At 55.9% G+C, this 24,307-nt stretch overlaps 2 protein-coding genes and 1 long non-coding RNA gene across 11 annotated transcripts; all 3 read right to left on the reverse strand.

The window, feature by feature from the left end:
* Nucleotides 1-188: 188 nt before the first annotated feature.
* LOC147344210 (uncharacterized) lies at nucleotides 189-4,321 on the reverse strand. 2 transcript variants are annotated; one of them, XR_015155229.1, is made up of 3 exons: nucleotides 2,970-4,321; nucleotides 1,869-1,946; nucleotides 189-330 (listed from the first exon to the last, which is right to left on the reverse strand). It is a non-coding gene; the product is annotated as an uncharacterized LOC147344210 (long non-coding RNA). The 2 variants fall into 2 exon arrangements; XR_015155230.1 differs by lacking the exon at nucleotides 2,970-4,321 and adding an exon at nucleotides 2,141-2,259.
* Nucleotides 4,322-10,873: 6,552 nt separating this feature from the next.
* Nucleotides 10,874-15,659, reverse strand: FGF8 (fibroblast growth factor 8). Its single transcript, XM_086377361.1, has 3 exons — nucleotides 15,485-15,659; nucleotides 12,185-12,291; nucleotides 10,874-11,358 (listed from the first exon to the last, which is right to left on the reverse strand). Exons 1-3 carry the CDS (start codon nucleotides 15,507-15,509, stop codon nucleotides 11,068-11,070), a joined length of 423 nt encoding a protein of 140 aa, XP_086233487.1. The 5' UTR covers nucleotides 15,510-15,659; the 3' UTR covers nucleotides 10,874-11,067.
* A 6,306-nt stretch (nucleotides 15,660-21,965) lies between these two features.
* NPM3 (nucleophosmin/nucleoplasmin 3) lies at nucleotides 21,966-24,229 on the reverse strand. Of its 8 annotated transcripts, none has more exons than XM_086377385.1 (7): nucleotides 24,100-24,229; nucleotides 23,647-23,691; nucleotides 23,321-23,440; nucleotides 23,109-23,202; nucleotides 22,404-22,525; nucleotides 22,297-22,325; nucleotides 21,966-22,122 (listed from the first exon to the last, which is right to left on the reverse strand). In XM_086377385.1, exons 1-5 carry the CDS (start codon nucleotides 24,163-24,165, stop codon nucleotides 22,413-22,415), a joined length of 438 nt encoding a protein of 145 aa, XP_086233511.1. In that variant the 5' UTR covers nucleotides 24,166-24,229; the 3' UTR covers nucleotides 21,966-22,122; nucleotides 22,297-22,325; nucleotides 22,404-22,412. The 8 variants fall into 8 exon arrangements, with proteins under 8 accessions (XP_086233511.1, XP_086233514.1, XP_086233509.1 ...); XM_086377388.1 differs by having other exon boundaries at nucleotides 23,647-23,732; nucleotides 24,100-24,216; XM_086377383.1 differs by having other exon boundaries at nucleotides 23,647-23,732; nucleotides 24,048-24,206.
* Nucleotides 24,230-24,307: the final 78 nt, after the last annotated feature.

Raw genomic sequence — 24,307 nt, forward strand, 5'->3', positions numbered from 1 at the left:
GTTCTTGCCGGAGAAGGCAATGGCACCCCACTCCAGTACTCTTGCCTGGAAAATCCCATGGACAGAGGAGCTTGGTAGGCTACAGTCTATGGGGTCACGAAGAGTCGGATACGACTGAGCGACTTCACTTTCACTTTTCATTTTCATGCATTGGAGAAGGAAATGGCAACCCACTCCAGTGTTCTTGCCTGGAGAATCCCAGGGACGGGGAAGCCTGGTGGGCTGCCATCCATTGGGTCGCACAGAGTCGGACACAACTGAAGCGACTTAGCAGCAGCAGCAGCAGAGTTCTTGAGCTCGAACAAACAAGAGATTTGAAGACTTCAGAACCTGGTATGGCAGAAAGCACTTAAGCACCTCAGAGTCCAAGAGTCCCGGGCAGATCCTAGGTTAACCACTAACTAGCTCTTTCCCTTGGGGCCAATTGCTTACTTCGTCTCAGCCTTGGTTTCCCTAATGGGAAAATGGCAATGGTCATACTGGTCTTACAGGGCTATCGTGAGGTTGAGAAGTAACACCTGCAGCACCCTGGCACCTGATGGATGCTCAGTAAATGGTCACTGTGGTTATTACGCCTCCCTCCCGTCCCTTGGGTTTGCTGGCAAGCCCGCCACTGACCAGCCCAGCGGCCCCCTAGAGTAAGTGGAAGCAGCTGGGAGGGGGGCGGGGAGGTGGGGAGGGGAGGGGGCCGCTTGAGGAACTGCAGGCCAGCCCTGAGGGCCTCACAGGGGATATTGGCCCTGGCCACAGGTGCACCAATTACTCTCCCCTGGAAAGCCTAGGGGTGCCCTTCCCCCTCGTTTTCCCACTCAGCTCCCTGACCTCTGGTTCTGCAGCCGGTGGTGGCAGCTCCCCAGCACCAGTCCGCTGGCTGGCCGTTCGTCTTCAGGTTTCACGGCCTCCCTGAGGCTCCCCGTGCTTTGCAAGTTTTCCCTCCCTTTCCCCGGCCGGCTTCCCGGTTAGCCTGGGAGCCTCTCCGTGGCAGCTCGGGTTTCATTCCTGGGAGCTTTGTTCCAAATGGAAGTTTCTGGTTGGGATAATCCCTGGGTGTGAGTGGTCAGTGCAGGAAGAGACAGGAGCCTCTCTGAGAGGCTGTGGGAACAGGCCCGCTTGTCCAGGTGCTCTGAGAGGGGAGCAGGGCTGAGGGGGTGGCCTGAGCCCACCCAGCCCTTTCTCTCTGGAGGGTCCTTGCCACCATCTTGCCCTGAAGGCCACAGAGGACCCTGCTGGGCTCAGGGCCCCCATCTCCCTTACCACTTGCCCCAGTGGGAATGTCAGGTATGGAGGGGGAATCTGAGGGGGTCCCAGCCCCTGAGCTGACCAAAGCAGATATCGTTTACACCCATTTTATGAGTATGCCTCTATACAGGTTTTCCTCAGGAAATAAGGTTCTGCCACTAAAGAATTTTTGAAAACAAATAATCTAGGTCAAATCTTTACCTTCTAGATGAAGAAATTAAGGTTCAGGAAAGAGGAGTTTCCCTGAGGATCCCACAGACACTCATTCTCAGCTCCCAGGTTCTCTGTGGGCCTTTTACGACTCAGTGCTGACCCCCTTCAGCCCACGATATGGCAACCCAGGTTTACTTGTCTGTGGACCCCAACATCCGGGGGCTGCCTTGTCCTTCTCTGAGCTCCAGCGACTCAACAGTCGGTCTGCATGGGACAGGGTTGGGGCTGAGAGGAGTCAAGCTGAGCTCCATCAGAATCTCGAGCTAGCATGGCCTCAACCCCGAACCATTAGCCCTCCACCCTGAACCCCTTTCCTTGCCCAACCCCCGCTGTTCTCTATCTCAGCCTTTCCCACACCTCACTGGGGCTGACTGTCTAATAGCAGCTGTCGGGTCTGGAAGGGAAACTTTACTCACCAGTGCCTCCCAACTCTCGCTTTAACACCTGGCACAGAGGAAGTGCCCAGTGGACTGGCCCTGTATCCATGAGAGGCCCTGGGGAGGGAAAGAGGCCGGAGCCAAGATAAGGAGCCTTGATTTTTGGCGCTCTGGGTTTTCCGTGTGCTTCTCTTTGAATTCTTCCTAACTCCAGACAACTCAGATTTGACTCTCTCTCCAGCTTGCTGCCTTGGGGCTTGGGAGAGGGAGGCCAGGTCAGTCAGAGAAGCAGGGCGGGAAGCACACCCCACCTTGCAGGACACCAGCGTCTCTACGCCCTCACTTGTCCCGGGCTTTTGCCTGGCACACCTGCTGCGGTGAGAGGGAGACCGAAGCCAGGTGCACATGCTTGAAGGCCTCACCCTTCATCTCACCCAGCTTCATGGCTATCTCGGGCCCTTGTAGATTCTGCCTCCTCCCCCCAGCTCCTCAGGGTGCTGCTTGGATGACATTGTGGTGCACATCTGGGCTCCTAGGACTTTAGCCCAATGGGCCCTCCCCCAGAGCCCGTCCCCACAGCAGCCACCATGTATCAGGACACTCTTCAGGACCCCTTACACACTCCAAGTGACAATTCTAGACGGTGGAGCCTGTTTCCCATTTTGCAAGTGGGGAAACTGAGGCCTAGAGAGGTTCATACAGTCAGGGAGCAGCAAGGCCAGGATTTAACTTCTCTCCATCTGACTCCAAAACCACAGCTGATTTCTGGCTGGTCCCAGTGCCATCTCTGCACATTCCTTCCCCGACTGTGCTGAGGCTTGTGGGGTGGGGCTGCAGGTGCCTCATTAGTGTTAGTGGTCAGTGCAAACTCCAGGGGTGTTGAGGGGAGGAAGAGAAGGCTCCCTTCCCTTTCTCTCTGTTTGCTTTTGATGAAACTGCCCCCCCCCGGAGGCCTGCTTCCTGGGCGGGCTCCTGGAAAGGGCCCACCACCACACCAGACCCCCCCCACCCTCACACACCTGTGCACACTCCCATCTTACCAGGCTCCCGGGGGGCAATAATAACCATCCAGACACTGACTGCTTAGGCCCTGACCCTCCTCACTCAGCACAAACCTTTAGCCTTTTGGTCATGGCTCACCTTGTCTTCAGCTTTTATCCAGAGCTCCAGCTACCAGTCATGCCTATCTCAGGAGTACCCCTAGAAGTTACTCCCTCTTAGGAAACCCCTCTTCTACTCTGCCCAGGACCCCTCACCCCACCATGGAGGATTGAGCCTGGATTAATGGAAGTGACTGGAACTTGAGCCCAAGGCAGAGAAGTCTGCCCCAACTCTCGGAAGCCTAAGTCCCAGCATCCTACTGACCCAGCTATCCTATCAGAACTTTGATCAGGCAGATCCTACATGGTGTATTACCCATGGTGAATGTTTTATGAGCTTACTCTTCATTACTGAAGGCTGCAGGAGGCAGGCAGAAGAGGGGAATGATACAGAAAACCCAGGCAGCGGCTGGGCAGGGAGAGAAAGTGGGAGGGGGTGAAAAGGCCCAGTGCAGGTTATGATGGGATGGGGATTTCTCTATGAAGAAAGATTAAGCGAAAGTTGGTCATGTTCATGTCTGTCCAATTGAAATGATTAAATGTCGATGGCTGGAAACAGGGAAGAGTCCAAGAAGGTAGAGTTTTGAGCCTGGCTGTTTGGGAGCTGTGTGCCTGCGGGCAGACAGAGGGGCAGCTGGAATTTAGGGTTGGCCCTGGCTACTCCTGCCCTTGAAAGTCACTGGCTGGTTCTCCAGGCAGTTGGCTTGGATCTCAGGGCCCAGTGCCCCGGCTCCTCGAGGGCTCACCGTTCCGCCGCTCCCAGGCTCCAGGCCCAGGTGTTTTCTGGTCCTCTGAACTCAAGGTAGGAGGAGCCTCAAACAGTGCTGAGTTCTGTGCAGGCTTCTTCCAGGCTGACCTCTTGTTTGAGCATCTTCAGCCAGGCCCAAGCTAGAGCCCATCTGGTTCTTCATGATGGGTGACCTGGCCTTAATCCCCAAGTGCCAAAGCTTGGGACCTCACTTGGCATAGGATCATGCCCTGACTCTCCTCCCCGAACGTCCTCCCCCTAGCATACATAAGGGAGGGGAAAGGAACGCAGATCCAAAAACCCAACCAGTGAGCCCAACTTGCTTCACTAACATCTGTCATCTGCATGGTTTCCTCTAGCATCTGCCAACCAGGAGAAGAGGGGCATGCATGAGGGTCAGTTCTAGGGCCTTCCCAGATGGACAGTTAGTTCTTGAGGGTCAGCAAGAGATCCAGATGGGGAAGCAGGGCAACCAAAGGGACCCTATCAGCACAATCTCCCACAGTAACATGGGACTTGGGGATCCTTTGGGGTTCTTGCCAGCTCCCCATCTGTCTTGCTACCACTTACTCCTCCTCTCTCCTCTGCTCTCTCTGGCTTTTAATTCCCCTTCACTCTCTCCTTTTAAATCCTCTGGTTGCTATGGAAACCCAACAGCAGGGAAGGAAGCAGAATCTGGGGAGGTTCTGAGACATCCATCCCAACAGGCCCCCTTAGATGCTCGTTTGTCAGGTTCTGGAGATACTCATTTCAGCTTGAGAAAATGGGGGTGAGCTTGTACTGGAAGCCTTGGACTCTCTTTAGTAGGACTATGATGTCCAGATGGCCTCAGAGGGTCACCCGTCCCAGGACCATCCTCAGGTCTCCCTGACCTTCAGGCATTTCCTAAATCCTGACTCAAGTCCCGGATGCAGAGGACCCCCAACCCACCTTCTCCATTCAACAGCCTCCACATCTCCTCCTACTTTATTAGGTGATTGCCTCAACCAATGTTAAGTGAACACCTACAATGTGCCAAGCACTGTTCTAGGCAGTAGATATTCATCATGAACTGAGTCAAAGTCCCTGGTTTCCTGGGAGGAATAGGCTGGCCAAAAGTGAGTAAATAAATAAAACACAAGAGAATGTCAGATAGTAATAAGTGTAATAAAGAAGAGAAAGCAGAGAAGGACAGCAGAGACCTATATAATGAGCAGTAAACCCTCCAGTAACCTAGAGGAGAAGTATTCCAAGCAGAGAGAACAGCAGTCAAAGGCTCTGAGGCAGATGGGAGCCTGGCTTGTTTGAGAAGCTAGTGGGAGGTGTGACCAGGATGCAGTGGGTGAGAGGGAGAAAGGTTAAGTCATTCGGCTAGATAGACTGGGGCCAGAGCGTGGAGACCACGAAGGCCATGGAAAGGAGTCTGAATTCAATTCTTGATATGGAAGAAGTAACATGATCAGATTTGTGTTTTGGAAATTCTAGTTACTGAGTACAGAAAAGATTGTGAAGGGAGATGAGAGGAACCAAGGAGAGCATTTAGGGGGCTGTTGCCGTAAGCCAGATAAGAGCTGATGATGACTTAGAGCAGGGAGGCGGCAGCGGATAAGCAGGAGAGTAGACGGGCTAGCTCTAAGATGTGTTTAGGAGGTAACGGCAGTGTGATGAGAGGCAGTGGGAGGCCAAAAGAAGAGTCAAGGAGACCCCCAGGTGAAACCGACACCCTCTTGTTGGTTGGCCACTTTCTCCTGGCCCTGTGACTGGTCGGGGATAGGAGGGAAGTGAGAGAGTGGATGACAAAAAACTCTATCCAAACCCCACTTAAAGCTTTGGGCTCAGAAACTGTTGTGCTCTTCCTATTTCATCAGGACACACACCCTTTTGGTTTTCCTCCCACCTACCTCAGGGGCCACAATATTTGCTGATTCTCCCCTTCACACTGACCTCTAAATGTTTGGAGGATACCGCAGCTCAGACTTGGCTTTCTCCTCTTCTCTAGCTATGCTCACTCCCTGGGAAATCCATTCCATCCCCTGGCTTCAAAAATTGTGTGTTGAATACTCCCAACTTTATATCTTCACATGAGACCTCCCCCTTGAATTCCAGACTCGCATACAACTGCCTGCTCATCACCTCCATGTGAATATTTACCTAGTCAGCTCAGACTTAACATATCCAAAACTAAACTCCTCTTCTCTCAAAATCATCCCCTTCTAGAATCTCCTCCATCTCAATAAAGGGCCTCTCCATCCTTTCAGTCACTCAGGTTAGAAACTCTGGAAACCCCTAGACTCCTCTTTTTCTCTCACAAACCACATCCATCAGCACTTCTCTACTTGCAAAAAAAAGTCCCAAATTCCAGCCTCTTCTCAACACCTCCAATCCCCTATCATCTCTCGCCAAGATTACTGCAAAAACTTCATAACTAATATCCCTTACCCCCCTACCATCTATACTCAACACAGCAGCCAAAGTAATCTTATTACTAATAAAACTTAATTCTGGTCATGTCTCTTATTTACAAAGCAGAAACAGAGACACAGACGGTGAGAACAAGCATATGGATACCAAGGGAGAAGGGGGTGGGGGTGGGATGAATTGGGAGCTTGGGGTCAATATACATACGCTATGAATTCTATGTTTAAAATAGATAACTAATGAGAACCTATTGTGTAAGCACAGGGAACTCTATCTACTCAATGCTCTGTGGTGACTTAAATGGGAAGGAATATAAGAAAGAGGGTATATATGTATACACATAGGGGCTTCCCTGGTAGCTCAGGTGGTAAAGATTCTGCCTGCAATGCAGGGGACCCAGGTTCAATCCCTGGGCTGGGAAGATGCCCTGGAGAAGGAAATGGCTATCCACCCCAGTATTCTTGCCTGGAGAACTTCATGGACAGAGGAGCCTGGCGGGCGATAGTCTATGGAGGTAGCAAAGAGTCGGACAAGACTGACCGACTAACACACACACATAGCTGATTCCCTTTGCTGTACAGGAGAAACTAATACAACATGGTAAAGCAACTATACCCGAATAAAAAGTATTCTTAAAAATTCAGGTCGTGTCATTCTAGTGCTCAAAACCCCACCGGTGGCTTGCTGTCTCATGTGGGCTAAAGATTAAAGTCTTTTCAAGGGCCCTATGTGACCTGCCTTCACCACCACCTCTTGTACGTCTCAGCGCGGCTTCCGTCATCCTCCTGCCCCACTACACTCGCGCTCCACACGTGTACCTGTATCCTGCCTTCACTCTGCTCCAGCCCCACAGGCCTCCTTCCTCTCCCCCTAATGCTCAAAGCTTGTGCTTGCTGGCCCCTCCACCTGGATGGCTCCGCCCCAGATAGGTGCAGGTCTGAGTGCCATCGGGTGTCTGCCTAAGCACTAGGTTTTGAGCGAGGTCTTCTCTGACCACCCTCTTAACATTGCCATGACCCTGCCGGCCTTCCACACGCATTCCCTCTGGTTTTCTCTGTGGTGGTTGTCAGGGTCTGATAAACTATAGACTGTCTGTTCTTACCCCACCCTCTACCCTCCTACTAGACTATAAGCTCCATAATAACAGAGGTTTGTCTCTTATTTCCAGCTTTGTCCCTTCTACCTAGAACAGAGCCTGGCACGTAATAGGCACTCAATGAATAGTGACTGGAATAAATGAATTAGAGAAAGACCTGCAGACCTCAAGAGGCAGCCTGGGTCTGGGAGTTAAAACCTGACTTTTTCATACTAGTTTTCACGCTGGCTCTGTGACTTCTGGGTCTCAGGTTGTCTATATGTAGAAGGTGGGGAACTCCTGGGGTCCTTTGCTGCAGCAGCTTTCTAGAAGGATGCTTGGCCATAGCCTCACCGGTGGCCATTCAGCTGAGGGTAGCAGGTGGGGATGGACAAGACCTGGCGGAGTGAGGGGAGAGGCCTCTCATGTATCCTTTCTAGTCAAGACTTGGGTGGAGTCAACACTGGCTTTGAAATGAAAGGCAAAGTTCTAGCTTGGACTGGGCTAGGCTCTGGAAGCCCCAGGTAGGAAGGAATGGGTAAAGAGGTCCAGCCCTGCCTGCTGAGTGGGGACAAGCAGAGGCCTGGCCACTAGGCCTGGGCTTCTCCTCATGGAGAGCTGTCCATGTGAGGGCCTCATGGGGATCACTGCTGTAAGAAGAGGAGGAAAGGGGACATGGGGAATCAGGGTGAGGTGAAAGCTGGAAAGAAGGAGGAACCTGAGGGGATCACCCAGACCCATGCATAGATCCTCAGTGAATTCTGGCTGGCAGGCCTCCACGCATGCCTCAGCCAGGCCCCAGGGCTCTCACAGCCAGCACCCACTCCGAGACAGCATCAGGCCTTTTGGCTGCGGAAAAGCCCATTCCTCCTCCCTTTTCTGGGCCTTGCAACAGCTCCCTGCTTGTTTTCCCCGAAATAAATGGGCTGAGCATATTGGGCCGGCAATAACCCCTTGAAATCAGTTGTTATCACAGTTAACAACCAGTTTGGCTTCAGTTCAGGCTGTTAACTATCAAACCACTAAGTGCCGGTAATGATTGATTCTTGGCCAGTTGCAGCTTGAGTGGGCTGTAAAACCCTATTAGTGAGGGTTCTGTGGAGGCAGCAATGCAAAGATAAACAAGGTGGTGGGTGCTCTGGCCCATCTCTGCCCTCATTGCTCTGGCATCAGTTTCCCAGGGTCCCTTGTCAGGGGTCCTGCTGGGAGTCAACCCCTTCCCAAAGCCCCAGGCCACCTCGAGGATCAGATCACCACCTTCCTGTCCACGTCTACTCCTCCACCAGTCATCTCTCCCTTCTCCAGGAGGCAGGTCCAGCTCTCTGGACAACCCACTTCTCCCTAGTCACAACCATGCACAGTGCCACCTCACAACCCTGGAGCACTCAGGCATCCCTAGCCAGGGGGCTTCAGGGTAGCTTTGGCCTAGCTGGTGACCACCTTGGCCCATCCTCGTCCCAGGATCACAGGCAGGGAGAGCCTGGCATTTCATCCACCCCCTGGACTCCCTCCCACCCTGTGGTTTCCCCCAGGAATTGCTCTCAAACAAATGAAATGTGGGCAATCACTGGGCTGGGGGCTGGACAGGCGGCCGTGCAGATGAAAGCGTTTCCTGGACGGTCTCTTCATTTGCATGGCATCAGAAGCTGCTCAGAAGGTGTGACTTTTCCCACAGTGAGACCCCAGCTCCTTGCACAATAAAGCCAGGCTGCTCACCCAGAATTAATTAAAGGGGGAGGGGAGGGGATAGAGCAGAAGGGGAGGCACTAAGAGCTGAGGGAGCTGGAAGAGAGGTCTCCATGCCCCTGGTACCTGTGCACTGAGAGAAACCTACTCTATCCAGAACCCTGCACCCTCATAGCAGGTCTGAAGAGGCCCCATGGTACCCCAGCCTCTCTACTCCAAGGCTTCCCACTGAGCCCTGGGATTCCTGATCCACCTGGATGGCCTGAGCCTGGGACTTGCAGAGGCAACTCTGAGAGACCCACATGGTCAGGAAGCCTTGGGTTGCCCTCCAACCAAAGGCATCAAAGAACCGAGACCCAGAAGAAAGAGGTTTCTGGACTGGTCCAGTAACTGGGCTGTGGGACCAGCCCGAAGAGGGCAGCATAAGTAGCCAGAATGAGAGGCCTCAGTTATGATGGCTGAGCCAGCTTTGACCTCAGGAGATCTGCTGCCTCTGGGCTTGGGCTCTGCTCAGAGTGGTGGGATGCCAATCTCACTGGTGCACCTCTGAGAACTCACCCCTCCACCCACACAGGCCAATTCTCTTACCCTGCTTTGAATGACCTGCTCTACCACTGCCATGGCATGACCTGGTCTTCCTTCCTCACAGGCTTGTCCTTCTGACACAGCACCTGCTGCTTCTCCTCCTGCCCAGAGTTCGAGTTCTGCTCAAACTAGAGTTCTGCTCTAGGTTTGTAGCTTCCCTTCCCCACAATCCCAGTTCATCTCCCTTTAGGCCTGGTCTTCCAAGGTTGGCAGCCTCTCCCTGGACCTCAGTCTCCTGGGCTCTTTTGCAACATCTGAACTCAGCACCTTCTGCTCAGCACCTTCACAGCTTTCTAACTAAATATCCCAAAATGAACACTTTGTTTCAGATTGCAAATGACAACACCAGCTTTGTGGTGCCCCACCCCACCCACCCCGCCCCCACACAACATACCCCCACCTTGGACCCTGGCAGTTGCTCTTTTCTTGCATCTTCTGGAGTCTGATACTCAGAACTAGAGCAGGCATCTCTGACCTGTCTCCCCCACACACCAAGGCACACAGAAAGGTACTTTTTAAAGGACCCACTGAATCCATGATTAGCTCCAGTCCTAGCAGAGTCATCATTTCTGACCCAGAGATGGCCTGGGGAAGTGTTACCATCAACTTCGATTAAGAGTCCATGACCGAGAGGCCCTAAGACCAGTTAAGAACCCCTTCTTGCCCTTTTCTCTGTTTCTGTTCTCCCAGGAAAGCCCCTCCAGTAACAGGTGTGGATCCTTAGGTGGAAGCGAAGCTCCAGTCAGAGCTGCTGCCTGACTCGCTGCGGGTCTCAGCCACTTGCCACCTGGGGCAGCACAGGGGGAGGGGCCTGACCCCGGCAGGACCCACTCACCAACACACGTTTTTAATTCAATTAAATAAATATTTCAGTCATTTAATAGCAACTAGTATACAACCAGGAGAAGGCAATGGCACCCCACTCCAGTACTCTTGCCCGGAAAATCCCACGGATGGAGGAGCCTGGTAGGCCGCAGTCCATGGGGCTGCTGAGGGTCGGACATGACTGAGCGACTTCACTTTCACTTTTCACTTTCATGCATTGAAGAAGGAAATGGCAACCCACTCCAGTGTTCTTGCCTGGAGAATCCCAGGGACGGGGGAGCCTGGTGGCCTGCCGTCTCTGGGGTCGCACAGAGTCGGACATGACTGAAGTGACTTAGCAGCAGCAGCAGCAGCAGTATACAACCATCCTCCACTGACACCTGCTCTTGAAAGACCTGACCTAAAGTTCCAGTCCCTTTCCTCTCTGCCCCCACCTAGGGGTACAGTGGAGCCCGACAGTCTAGCAGTCTTGCCCTGCAGCTGCTGGGGTCCCAGGAGTGCCTCTGAGGGATGAGAAAAGGCCCCCCACCCTCAGGAAACCCCCCCCCCCGCCCCCCGCCGCCAGAATCCCAGTCTAGGCCACTCACCAGCCTAGGTGAGAGTGAAGAAGTCAGACACCACAGCTGAGTGGAATACAAAAATAGAGCCTCTCTTTTGTTTAAAAAAAAAACAAAACAACAACAGAAAAAAACCCAACAGCAAACAATTATCCACAACTAGAGCCCGGGGCTCTCCCGGCTCCTCCCCAGCCTTCAGTAGCGCAGACCTCCTCCTGCAAAGAGGAAGCCTGGGCGGGGAGCGGCGGGGAGGGGCCGGCAGGGCCTATCGGGGCTCAGGGGCCCAAGTCCTCTGGCTGCCGCGCAGGCTGCGCGTGAAGGGCGGGTAGTTGAGGAACTCGAAGCGCAGGCTCTGCTCGGTGGTGTGGTGGCCGCGGGGCAGCCGCTTCATGAAGTGGACTTCGCGCTGGTGCTGCCGGGTCTTGGAGCCCTTGCGGGGTCGGCCTTTGCGGGTGAAAGCCATGTACCAGCCCTCGTACTTGGCGTTCTGCAGGGCCGTGTAATTGTTCTCCAGCACGATCTCCGTGAACACGCAGTCCTTGCCTTTGCCGTTGCTCTGCAGGGTGGGGGGCAGACACGGTGTCACCCGGCTCTGTCCGGAGCCCCCTCCCATCCTAGGCAGAGGGCAGGCGGCCCCAGACAGCAGGTGGGCACCCCAGCAGATGGCAGGGTGGGCACCCGCTCTCTAATCCCTCACAACTCACAGCCCACCCGGCAACTTCCTGTCCTCCTGGGTAGCAGTGACACATGGCTGTCTACAGAGGGGCTGGGCCCCAACACAGAGGGGCAGAGAGGGGGCCCAGCCCCTGCCCACCCTGGCCTCCTGCCCACCAGTCTGGCCCAAGCTGCTAGCACCCGTTTCCCCACCTGCCCACCTCAGCCATCTCAGGACGCTAACCTGCAGCCCCAGGGCCACCACCCTATGGGGGAGGGAAGGCTGGTGAGGAGATGCTGAGCCCCGGGCCCCAGAAGCCAGGGAAGCGGGGAGCTCGAGGCTGGAGAGGAGCCGTGACTAATGGGGCCATTTCAGAGCTCGGCTGAGGGGCTGGGCCCTCGGCTTACTGAACATTCCAAATGCTGGTACCATGTAATTGGACATAATAGCAAAGCAATTTGGTGATTTGTTAAAAAGATATATGGAATTTACCGACACCCCCTCCCCAGCCCCTTCCCTAGCCTTCCTTCTTCCTCCTTTGCCTTTATAGCTTTTCATCTCTCAGTTACCTCCTCCCTCACCTCCTCCACCCCCCACCCAATCATTAGGTAACCCCAAGGTGGCCCTCTGCCTCTCTGCCCACCTAGTTGGTATCCTGGAGGAGCTCAGCCAGCCCAGCCTGCTCCCCAGGCCCCAGCCAGTCCCTCCCTTCTTTCTAGGACCTCACCTTGGCAATCAATTTTCCCTTCTTGTTCATGCAGATGTAGAGGCCTGTCTCAGCTCCTCGTACTCGAACCCGGCTCCCGAAGGTGTCTGTCTCCACGATGAGCTTTGCTGTCAGGAAAGGTTGGGGTGGGGTGGGGGTGGTTATTGGCAGCTTCCTGACCTCCAGTGCTCCATGTCCCTACCCCAGCTGGCCCATCCCAGAAGCAGCTGCTCCAAGGGCCAGATGCCCAGGCTGTGGGCTCCAACCACTAATATGCTGTGCAACCCTGGAAAGGTCAAGTCCCCTTTCTGGGCTTCAGGCCCCTAGCCTGGGTTTACAGAGGGGGAATGGATGAGATCATGGTGTCTGAACTGGTTTATGCAGAGGGGTCTTAGAGCCATCAAACTGAAGACCCTCTTTTATAATCAGACAGCAATGATTTTTGTGTTGAGGCTTCAAGTAAAATTTAATTTGACTAGAATTCCACTACCAATCAAAAGATCTATGAGGATTCTTCCAGTTCAAAATATTATATGCACGTGCCTCACAGGTTATTACAAACATCCAGGTGCAGTGGTGACCTCCACTCCTGAGGTCAAACATAAAAGCACTCTCTCTTGCTTCTGATACCTCGGGTTCCAACCCACAGCCTTGGCCACCCCCCGACACCCTCCACCCCAACCCACCCCACCCCACCCCACATCTTCCACCCTCCACCCCGGCTCTGCTGCAAAGGTGACAGGGATGAGGACAGCTCTCCCTCCACACACAGCCCATGGCTGGCTGCTTTCCTAGAAACTCAGACACCAGCTAGGAGGATACTGTCTCTTCCCCATACTTCCCAGTCACTCCAGACCCCAGCTCCAGTGTTCAGAAATCAGTAATTCAATAGTCTTTTCTCTTGCACCCCCTCTAGCAGCACTGGGCTTCTTACCCCAGTGAGCAAACACTTTCTGTAGGGGAGGAGAAGAGAAAATCATGTGTGCTTGCCTCTCACTCAAGAGCCAGGAGACAGGGAGCTGAATCCTGTGCCTTCTTACCCCTTCCCTTAGACAGCCAGCTTGCCACAGAAGCCCTGGCCCCTGCCCACTCTCTGTACAACTCCTCCCTTTGAGAGTGAGGACCGACTTAGCTGTTTGGGATGGAACCAAAGGGGCTGGGTCTCCTGCCCTCCCTCCTTCAGCCTTCTCCCTCCTTGACAAAGAAGTCTGGTGACTCCCAGGGCTACCTCCCAGCTTATTCTGACAAGGTGGCACCTTCTCTGACCCTGAAACTAATGGGAGGTGATGGGCACAGGTCAGCAAGGCAGCCCTCACAGCCCAGCCTGTGACTGCCTGCCTCCCTTTGCAGAAGCATAGAGCTGGGACCCAGTAGCCAAGTCCCCAGTCTGGCTCCAAGTCAGCCAGGGAAATGCAGCTGTCACCTCCCCTCCCACCCAGCTCCTCTTGGATCCAGCCAGTCTGCCCATCCCTTTCCTGTTCTGCTTTTCAGGGCAAGGAGCAGCTATTTTTTAAGGGCTAAGAAGGACATCAACTGGAGAAGAGGGGAGTCTGCCAAACAAGGCAGACAGGAATGGAGCCCTCTGTCCCTTCCTGGGACCCATAAGGAAGCCCCTGAGACTTCTCTGCCATTCTCCCCAGATTCTACCTGTCCTGGCTATACACCCTAAGCCTCTGCTCTTGGGCCCTCCAGCTCCTGCTCCTGCCCACCAGGCAGGGACCAGGGAACCTGGGAAGCCTCATATAATTGTAAGAAGAGAAGTGGGCATCAGACTTCTGATGTCTGAAGATGAATCCCCCCATGACCAGCTTAGCGTCTTCTTCGCTCCCCAAACCCGGAGGATGCTGGACCATTTGCTCCAATGGAGCAAACCCAGGAGGAGCCAGGCATTCATTCCCTTTCCTTGGAAGCTGAGAAGGGCAACGAGCAGCCAGTTTGAAGGGACAAAGGGGCGGCAGGCTGGCCCTGCCAGCCCAGCAGGGGAGCTCGGCCACCGGGCAGGCCACCCCCACCCCCACTGCAGAAAGCCCCCACTCTCCTTCCTGGATGGAGCTGGGGAGCTGGGGCGGCAGTTTACAGCGGCTTTCCCGACCGGGCTTTTGGAAAGCTTAACATTTTCAAACCTATTCTTCCACCCCAGTGACAGATTTATCCCAGGAAAATTATGTCTCCTTCTCCAGCTTTGAAGGGAAGTCAGCTACGTCGATGCAGAAAAAATGCAGCGAGACATACTCGATCCCCCAAACTGGCTCGAGAAGAGGAGAAAGTATTCAGGAAATGTTAAAAAAGGTGAAAGTAAGAAGAGTTTTAATCGCTCTGCCAGACGCGGGGGTCTCTCCAGAGATTCATAGAGAACAATCTTGAACCTCTTTTTTAACATTTACAGACTTGCAACTCCTTTCAAACTCCACATCTGAAAAAAAGGCTCGTTCTTTTTCTGTTTTATATCATTCTTCATCTTTCTTCTTAGCTCTTAAAATGCTTCACCTTTTTATTACATTTTAATAGAGTCTTCCCCTCTCCTTTCATGCTTGTTTAACTTGGTCATTATTTAAAGGTTTTTAAACTCACAATAATCGCTCTCTAAAAACAACACCAGCCGCCCAGAGGACTTGCTTTTCTCTTGGTACATCCAGGACTCTGGAAATTGGCCTTGTTTCAAGGCAGGAATATTGAATGTTTTAGAAATCAATCAGTCCTCAGCCTCTCCACCCCACAGTAGCTCCCTGTACTCACCACCCCACCGGGAGCCAGGAGCCCCGCTCTGACCAACCGCTTGGGTTCCTGGACAAGTGAAGTGGGGAAGGCCCCTTTCCTAGCCTAGTCCCCATGTGTAATTGACCCTCCTGATCAAAGTATTTAAGGTTCGCAGTACACTGCCCCCCAAACCTGGGAGAGTTGAGGGGATTTCTCTCCCTTCTCTTTCCCACTCTGCTTTTGTGGGCCCTGGTGACATATCCTCTTTCAAGAGCTTCCCTTAAACCTGGGCCCCCTCCCCCTGAACCCTCTGCCTCCACCTGCAGTGGGGAGGGGTATGAGAGGGGGAGGTGGAAAGGGAGATTCCTGGCTTCATTCATCTGCTGGGCAGGGAAAGGGCACCTATGGGCCAAGTACTCCCCAGGGTCCCTTCCCCAGCCCTCTCTTCTCCAGCTGACCCCCAAGATGCTTTGTCGGCTTAACTCCTTCCCTTCTGAGCTGGGGAGCCTGCAGGCCTCAGCTCAGCGCAGATGCGACTGCTGGGTCCCGTCACAGCAGGCCAGCCTGGGGAGGAGGGGCGCGCCCCGCAGACTACCTTAACCCCAGTGCAGTGTAGCTCCTTACCGAAGGGGTCCCCGTCTTCTGCCATGGCGTTGATGCGCTTGTTGGCCAGGACCTGCACGTGCTTCCCGCTGGTGCGGCTGTAGAGTTGGTAGGTCCGGATGAGACGGCGGCTGAGCTGATCTGTCACCAGGCTCTGCTCCCTCACATGCTGTGTAAAATTAGGTGAGGACTGAACAGTTACCTTTAGGAAATTGAAAAATACACAACACGCCATTATAATGCTACCCTGCCCAGGGGCCCGAGTGGCCCCCATCACCCGGCACCTCCCTCCACTGCCCCAGGCAGCCGGCAGGGGCTGGGGTCCCCCCAACATGCCAGTTCGGACCACCCCCACCCTACCCAAGGAAGTCGGACAGACCCAGTCTAGTATGGATGCGCCCGGGATGGGGAAGGATCTGGACCCACCTGTTGGGAAACACCCTGGGACTCCCGGCCAGCTCGGAACAGGGAAGCCAGCTCCCTGCCCAACGCAGGCCCCCCGCCCGGGCCTTCCTAGAAGAGCAGGGCGCTTTTAAGTCGGGAGGCAGAGCGGCCCGACCCCTGACATTTATAAAGACAAATTCACGGAGCAAATGTTGAGACCACAGAAGACCCGGGCACCTGATCTTTCGGCCAGACCCGCCGCCAAGTCTCCCCAAAGAGCCGCGGAGCGGGTCCCTGAGGCAGTCACCGGACCTCTGACATCGAACGCCCCCTGGCTCCGAATGCCCCCTTCCTCGGCGCGGCCGGGAGTGGCTGCCCGCCGAGTTCCCCAACCACCCCCACCTGGCTGGGAGGCGTGGGAGACAGCGCCGGACTCCGAAACCTCGGGTTCTAGCCGCGCGCCGCTCACAGGCTGTGTGACCTGAGGCCGGCGCTACCTCTCTGGTCCTTAACCCCTCCTCCGGATAGTTAAGGGTTGCAGTTCTAAGATGTTTCCCAGCCCTTCCAGCCCGCCGCGCGGCCGCGGGGTCAGTCCCCTTGCCCCGGCCTGCCCGACCTCGCCCCCCGGCGTGCCCCTCCGGCCCCGGCGCAGTGCGCCTTACCTGGGCTTGGAGGCAGAGAACCAGCAAGTGCAACAGCCTGTGGGAGACAAAAGCGGGCGGGGAGAGAGGGGCGCGGGGTGAGTGGCGGGCGGGCGGGCGGGCGCGCGGCCGGGGGCGCGGGGCGGCGGTACTCACAGGCAGCTCAGCGCCGAGCGGGGGCTGCCCATGGCGCGCGGCCGGGGAGCATGCACAGCCCCGGCGGGATCTCGCCGGCTCGCGGGAGGCAGCGGACCGACGAGCCGAGGGCGGCGGCGGCGGCGGCGGAGCGGGGCTCGAGGGTGGCAGCCCGGGCGATCGGGACGCGGCTCCGCGGGACCCAGGGAATGTCGAGCTCGCCGCGCCGCGCCGAGTGCCTCTGCGCCGCAGCCGGAGCCGTTGGCCGCTGGCTGCTGAGGAGCCGGAGCGGGAGGGAGGGTAACGGGCCGGCAGGGGGGGTGGGTAAGTGGGAAGGGAGGGGGAGGGGTGGGGGCGGGGGGCGCCGCACCGGGCGCGAGGGGGGAGCGCGGGGCGGGCGGCCGGAGCCCGCAGCCCCCGGCTGGGAGCGGGGGCCCGGACGCAGCCCGGGGCGGGGGCGGGGCGGACCGGGGCGGGGCGGTCGGAGGGTCGGGGATTGGGGGTCTGGGTGAGGGGAGGGGTCTGGGGACCCGCTGCAAGGGGCGGGGGCGGCCCGTCTGGGCGCCTCTCCGCATCCCGGACTTGTCCCCTTGCGCGTTCTTGGGGTCCAGGCACGCGGGGATGGGGGCCCATCGGGCCGCCCACCCCGTGGAGTCCCGAGACCCTCTGCTGGAGCTTCCTGGACCCCCCGGGCGCCCGAGTGGGAAGGCGCCCTGTCTCCACCGTGGGACCCGGTCCGCTTAAGCCTCAAGCTAGACAGCGGTTCTCTGAGCCACCTACTGTGTGCTTTGTCTGTCTGGGGCTGCCGCCTGCAAGTAGCCTCTAACTCTGGGGTGAACGGTTGTGCGCTTTCCTCTGGCAGTGCGTGCCTGTGCGACCGGGAGCCGACAACCACCCCCATCTTTCTGCTGAGTACCCTGCCTTGCCGGTCTCTCCTGCATCGCTCAGTCACCAAGAAGGCCCTGAGATCGAGGAACATCTCCTTTCTTGCTTCCTGCTCTCATTATCACCATCACCCCTGCTCCTGTCCGCCCCCCGACCTCCCGCCCCCAACACGCTAGACTGAAGCCTGACCACACCACCCAAAAAGGAGAGAGCCCACCCATACGGAAAACCCCAGTCACTGCCACCACCATGCTCTCCCCAAAGCAGCAGGCAGTGGGCGCAAAATAACCTCAGCTGCTTTTCCTGGGAAAGAGACTTAGATCCAGGTTGCCTAGTCTTTTTCGCTCAGAGTCCCACTATTTGTGCAATGAACAGGTACTTACACACCTACTGTGTGGTAAACTTGGACTGGTGATTTGTCAACCCTGGGGGAGGGGAAAGTATCAAAGAAGGTAGTGAGTTGTCTAAGCCTTTCCCAGCCGCCCATTGCTTCCTCCAGGGGCTTCAGGAACCCGCGAGGCGTGGTGCTTCTTTGAGAGCAGCTTGGGTGGGCAGAGATGCCCTGAGACAGAAAATTCTGGGGAGCAGGTGGAGCCACTGATGCTTTGCCCAGCTGCTGCCCTTGCCCAAGACCTCCCCTGCCCTACTGCCAGCCCCCATGTCCTTGGGGATTGGGCTGGAGGGGCTGGGATGGCCTCAGGAAACCAAGAGACCAGAGGCAGCACAGCCAAGTTCTTCCCCTTTCTCTGTGGCCTGCCTTTCCCACTCCCAGCCATAGTGCTAATACTGAGCAAGGTCTAGATGGGGAAACAGAATCAGGAGACTTGTCCCAAGATCTCATCCCTCCCCAGAGAAGCAGACTCCCTGAGCTCACCTGTTACCCACTTGAGTCTGTTCCCTCAAGTGGCTCTTTCCCACCCAGACCTCCAGGCAAGGACCACATCTTACTAGCTCAGGAGAGCAGGGCAGGGTTCTGCAATTCTGTATTTAATGAATGAATAATGGGGAAACTGACTGAGCATTTAGACCTCAGTGCAGGCGGGGCCTTGCCTTCACCACCCTCCCAACAGATAAGAATCATAAGCACCACCATTTATTGAGCACTTGTATTTGCTAAAGGCTGTCTGCACCATCTCCTCTCAACCCCACTGGGAGGTGGGCACTGGGGGAAGACAAGTGAAGTGGGCTCCAGTACCCACTGCCTAGACCAGCATTTCTCCTTCATTTGAGCTCCTCTGTCTTAGAAGTTGTTGGGTGTCTACATCCCCAGGTACACTAATTCAAGCAGGCAAAATATTCACCATCTTAACCTCATGCCCTGCACATAGGAGGCCCTTGAATATGTTTATTATTTGTATGCATTAATAAATAAGTGGAGAGATGAGAGGCAGCAGATGAAAAGGGTCTTCTCACCAGGGACCAGCCCTCTGAAAACAGTCTGATGAGAACAGCAAGGAGCAGGACCCAAGCAGGGGTCAGGGCATCATCCAGCCCATCCTTAGCGTGTGTAGTCCTGGAGTCACAACCTGAGTCACTCTGGGCACCTGCCTTTCCCCAGAGTGGGGGGTGGAGACTATAGCACCTGGCTCAGACCAGAGTTCAACCCTGGTTTGGAGCCCCCAAAAGGTTCTGAAGATGCTGGGCTGAACCTCAATGATTTTAATCCACCCTCTTCACTCTCCCCCAGAGATGGGCCATCCCCGGCCTAAACGTGTGGACCATCAATCAGGGTTTGAGTCCCACACCCTAACCTCTACCCCGGGGGCCTATACAGACCAGAATTCCTCTACATTTTGAGAACTTCCCCCAAATGGGTCTTCGTCCATTTGAGGAGATTCTTCTCATATCCCCAAAAGTCCCTGTCCCTAGATGGGGGAGGGGGTGTCAATAGGGACACCCCCGCATCAGGCGCCGGGTACTGCGAGGACACACCCCCGTGAATGACAGATGTAAATACTCCATCGGGGCCCCAGCAGGCCGTTCTCTCCTCCCTTGCTCTTACTCGCCTCCCGGCCGGCTTGCTCCTTCCTTTATCTTATCAAAGCCCCGTAATTACAATTGCTATTTTGTTTCCTCGAATCTGCAATCAGAGCTCCCTGGCCCTGATGAGGGAGCGCCTGTCAACCTGATCGCTGAGTGACAGCCCGGCCACCTTTCCCGGCCGTCCCCACACTCCTCAAACACAAATACACACACACAGAGTCACTCGCCTCCTGCAAACACAAACACACACCTCTCGCCAACACAAATAGCCCCTCTCTGCAAATACACCGTTGCAAGGGCCCAAACACACACGCTCAGCCTCTTTCCAAACGCATCGGTCGCCCCCTCCCACCGCCCCTGGCCCACCCTGGGCCCCTCAAATCCACACCAACCGGCGGGGGCCGCCTGCGCTCCAACACGCGCAGCCTGCGCCAGGCGTTCAAAGCGCCGCAGACCCTCCGCCGACTGTTCAAATGTAAATCGCATAGACTGTGTTAAGCACTTTAGGCCCCGTCTGGTCGTCCCCCTTCGCCCCCCAAATACAGTCTTGCCCCTCCTCCAGCAGTCTGCAAACCCCGGCGTAAGCCCTCAGGGCTCAGAGACCGAAATGAATGGGCAACGCTCCTACTGTGCGCTGAGAGGGCAGAAAGGGGGATCGAGGAGAGACGAGGGAGGGGAGGGAGAAAAAACAATTCCCGGCTCAGTCCGTGGGCGCCCTGTCGGGTCGAGAAACTCCGGGATGAGGCGGATGTGGATTGGGCCCCCACCGCGGGTAGGAGCGCGCTTGGCGCCGGCCAGGGCCGCGGGCAGACCCGCCAAGAAACTAGAAGGGCTCACAATGAGCGATCAGCGGCGTCGAGGAGGGTAAATATTGGGGCGGGGCTACTTGCGGGGGGTAGAAGTGTCGGCTGGGAAGGATTCCCCAACTTTTCCCTACACTCAGCCAGACTACCGTGCCTTCAACCGAACACGTGCCGAGGACTTTGGAGGCGATAGACGAGAGGAGGAAGGGAAGGGTTCTAACAGGAACCCTTCCAGTGAATGAATGAACGAACCAACGAATGAAGTCTGCCTTAGTCGCGCAGACCGCTGGCGGGGCATGTAGGCCCCTGCACCGCGGCGCCGGCCTTGAGCCGCTACAGAGGCGGCGTGGGAAGCTGCACAGCCACAAGCGGTTTCAACCTCGCCCACCAGAGGGCGCCAACTCCACCTTCTCCTCTGTCTCCTGACCCCTTGCCTGCGGTTGGTGAATGGTCCCATCCTGGCTGCCCTCTCCATCCCAGTGTTCTTGGTGGAAGCACTTCAGGAAAGTCCTGCAGCAAAGAGAGAGGCCTGCGACCCTGATCACTGCGACGCAGAGAGGGATCATCTTCCTTTATCCTCAACTAGGGGAGGTTAAACCCTGGACCTGTTTGCTCCTCACCATAGGGAGAAGGGCACCTCCTTCGGAGATGTGTTGAAAAGGGAGTGCTTTTCTGTGTTGTGGAAACACTCTTTCCAAACACCTGCTCCAATGCCAACCTCTTCTGGTTATCCAGGGACCCCTCCCACTTGTTCACTCATTTGCCCAGAAGCCAATGTGGGAGGGAGTGGGCCTGGCCCCACCAGGCACTCTTCTGTGTCCCTCCTCAGCATGTCTGGCCCCAGGCTGTCTCAGGAGGTAACCTTTTGTTTGTTTGTTTGTAGGGCACTGAGACCCCCTGCCCCATCAACACAGCTGCTGAACTACTGACCTCAGACTTGGTCATATACACACTCATGCTCACACTAGGTACATCCCTTTCTCTTCCTGGTACAGCAGCAGCCAATCCCCAGAACCACCTGATTTCAGGCACCAGAGAATGGTCCGCCCCCCACCCCCAGACCAGGTGGAGGGCTAGGGGGCTGGAACCCTTTAGCCCAGGAGGCTGAATCCCAGGGGCTCCTCTCTGCCCCCATATGCCAGGCCACCCGGATTCTGGTTTCCCTGTCACCCAATCTGGCCAGCCCCCTCCATCTGGCCCCTGGAATCAGGTTTCTAAGGGTCCAGGCTGGCTCAGAGATGGCCTGCATGACTGGTAGGAGGAGCAAAGATTGGCCTCTACCTTACCCCTCACAGGTCCTCTTGGGGCCTGAGCCCCCTTCATGGGGCCAGGGATGCACATTCCTCAGGCTGCTTAAGCCCCCTTATCTGCCCCCCTGCCCATCAGCCTGAGTGGTGACAGAGGCCCAGACCCCTTGTTTAGATGTTGATAACCTCCTGGGATGGCCCTCCCCCACCAAGGGACTGGGAAGGGGCTTGGTGTTGGGAGGTCCTCATCTAGGAAGGCAGCTGGGGCCCAGAGCTGGGCCAGTCACAGCGCTCTGGGAGTAGCAGGATCCCACATTTCCTCACCCTTCCCCAGGTCCAGGGCCACCCTCTGTGCTGCCACAGTGCCACCTGGTGGTCCCTAGGGGAATGCCACCCCAGGAGGGAAAGAAGCCACACAAATGAGTTGCAAAAAAACCCTCATCCACATTTTATTTCAACCTTTATCCAAAAATGTAAAAAACATTAAAAATGTGTAGTCCTGAGCTTCAGATGCTGACCTGCAACCTCATAGGCAAGTGGGGAGAGAAGGTCAGGATAGAAGTTCAGAGTTCCTCCCACTCCTGGAGAAAAGGGAAGCTTGGGGTGAGGTACAGGATTAGAACACCAGGGTCCTTTGGAGAATGGGACCCCCGTTCTCCTTGCACCAGACCAAGACCCCCCCACCCCCACCCCCGCCCCCGCCCCAACCCTCTTCAGTGGAGAAGATACAAAGTTCTTGAAACTTGTCCAGGAACCTGGTGTATGTGGCAGGCAGCTAGCTGACCTGAAGAGAGCAAATCACCCGTCAGCATCGAGGTCCAAACATGTTCCTTGTGTTCCCTCCCAGGTCCCTCCAACTCACCAGGGAGGGTTAGAGCCTGCGCCCCAGCTTCTTGGCAGGAAGGACAGGACACAACTCAGCTTCCTCCTCCTCACTCCCGTCTTCTTCGCTCTCTTCCTCAGAAAGATCATTGCTTATAGTAACTGGTACACAAGCAGTCAAGGGAGGAAGAGGAGTTAAAGCCACACCCCCTTCATACTTCATACATACTTCATACATGTCATTTATTAATGCCCTGTGGCTCTAGGCTTGCAGGGACTCTGACCTCCCAAAGCTTATGGCCTAGGTGGGAAAAACTTCATATACTAAACTAGATAACAAAGAGTCAAAGGGCTTCCCTGGTGGCTCAGTCAGTAAAGAGTCTGTCTGCAATGCTGGAGACCTGGGTTTGATCCCTGGGTTGGGAAGATCCCCTGGAAAAGGAAATGGCAACCCACTCCAGTATTCCTGCCTGAAGAATTCCATGGACAGAGGAGTCTGGTGGGCTACAGTCCGTGGGGTCACAAAGAGTCGGACAGGACTGAGTGACTTTCACTTTCACTTTCAAAGGAGTCCACACTAGTGGAGCTGGATAAGCTGGGGTAGGTTGCGTGAAGAACAGCTAGAGTAGTAAAGTGGAGGGCACTGCATCCAGGGTCTGTATGGGAACTGCACTGGGAGATATGGCTGGGGTGGGGTAGGAGTCCAGATGGAGAGTCTACTGGAAGCAAAGGAGAAAATTCTCACCAATCTGGTGCCGCCCAGTGATGCGCACAGGGCCAGAACCTGACTTCAGGCGGAAGGTTACAGGTGGCTGGAGCTGGAAGTCATCCAAACTGAGCTGGGAGGAAGACAAGGATGAAAGCCTAGCCCACTCCCAGTCCACCCCACCTTGCGAGAAGTCCTGAAGTCCTCAATTCCTACTTCGCAGCCTCCCAAGGTATGGCCAGGGAACTCACCATGGGTTGGCAGGACAACTTGAGGTTGGCCACAGGGACTGCGATCTCCTGGTGGTCATGGTTCCGTGCCACGACTTCTACCACATTACACTCATCTTTGGCCCCCTCGGTGAGGCAGAGCTGGGAAGGTACACAGGGCCTCGGAGTCTCGCCCAGTAAGGGTGGACACCGCAAGTGGAAGCATCTGCCCTACAACCTGCCCAGCCTCCGAGGTCCCTGGATCGCCTGGCCAGGGGAGCCCCCATGTGGGGATTAAGCAGAGTAGATGACTCCCAGTAGAGCGGCGAAGGAGGATACACAGGCACTCCCCCTACCCCGCCCCTTACCATGGTCAAAGCCAGCACATGCTCCGCGTCATCCTCTTCTTCTACCTTGAAGGTGAAAGAGCGAGTGTGGCCTGAGAGCTCACAGCCTGGAAGAGGTTAACTGTGAGTGTGCGTCAGTGTTGGGGGTGGGGGTGGGGGGCGGTGCATTTCACCAAATCCCGTTCACCTGCAGCCATGGACTAACGGGCCATTCACACGCCCACGTGTCAGGAACAACTGGAGCGGTTGGCCCGGGCCCACCCCGTACAACTAGGGCAGAGGCCTGGCTTTCCTCTCCGGCTCCGGCTGCCGCGTGCGAGGCCCTCCTCCGCCCCCACCCACGTCGTGCACATGTCTGCATTCCCGTTCCTCAGCCCTGCTTCTGCCCCAGCACCACCCTCAGCCTCTCCTTTCCTCAATACCGAAAAAGAAACTGTCCATAGTGACCGGGGCCGGGACTTGCAGACTGCCTACCCCCCCAGCTCGGACTCGGCTCTCCTGATCCAAAAACGTCAAGGCGGCCGCTGCGCCAGCTGCCATGCTGCTAGGACCTTCTGCGGCTCCGCCTCCGACACGTACAAAGCCTGAGACTCGCAGCGGCTCCGGCCCCGCCTATTAAAGGAGACGCTGGCGAGGCACCCTGGGTCCAGGGCTTAATTGCCTTATCTCCTTCAATTCAGTC

The sequence above is a fragment of the Bos grunniens genome, chromosome 26 (genome assembly GCF_055505025.1).
Source record: "Bos grunniens cultivar Pamir isolate PY7600 chromosome 26, Bosgru_T2T1.0, whole genome shotgun sequence".
NCBI classification, from domain to species: Eukaryota; Metazoa; Chordata; class Mammalia; order Artiodactyla; family Bovidae; genus Bos; species Bos grunniens.

Coding starts and splice junctions, on each gene's coding strand:
- NPM3 (XM_086377383.1), bottom strand. CDS start 24,165: ATGGCAGCTGGCGCAGCGGCCGCCTTGACGTTTTTGGATCAGGAGAGC. Junction 23,203..23,320: donor AGTTGTCCTGCCAACCCATG/GTGAGTTCCCTG, acceptor TCTTCCTCCCAG/CTCAGTTTGGATGACTTCCA. Junction 22,526..23,108: donor CACTGGGCGGCACCAGATTG/GTGAGAATTTTC, acceptor CTTGTGTACCAG/TTACTATAAGCAATGATCTT.
- FGF8 (XM_086377361.1), bottom strand. CDS start 15,509: ATGGCAGAAGACGGGGACCCCTTCG. Junction 12,292..15,484: donor AGAAGACGGGGACCCCTTCG/GTAAGGAGCTAC, acceptor CTTTCCTGACAG/CAAAGCTCATCGTGGAGACA. Junction 11,359..12,184: donor AGGGAAAATTGATTGCCAAG/GTGAGGTCCTAG, acceptor CCCACCCTGCAG/AGCAACGGCAAAGGCAAGGA.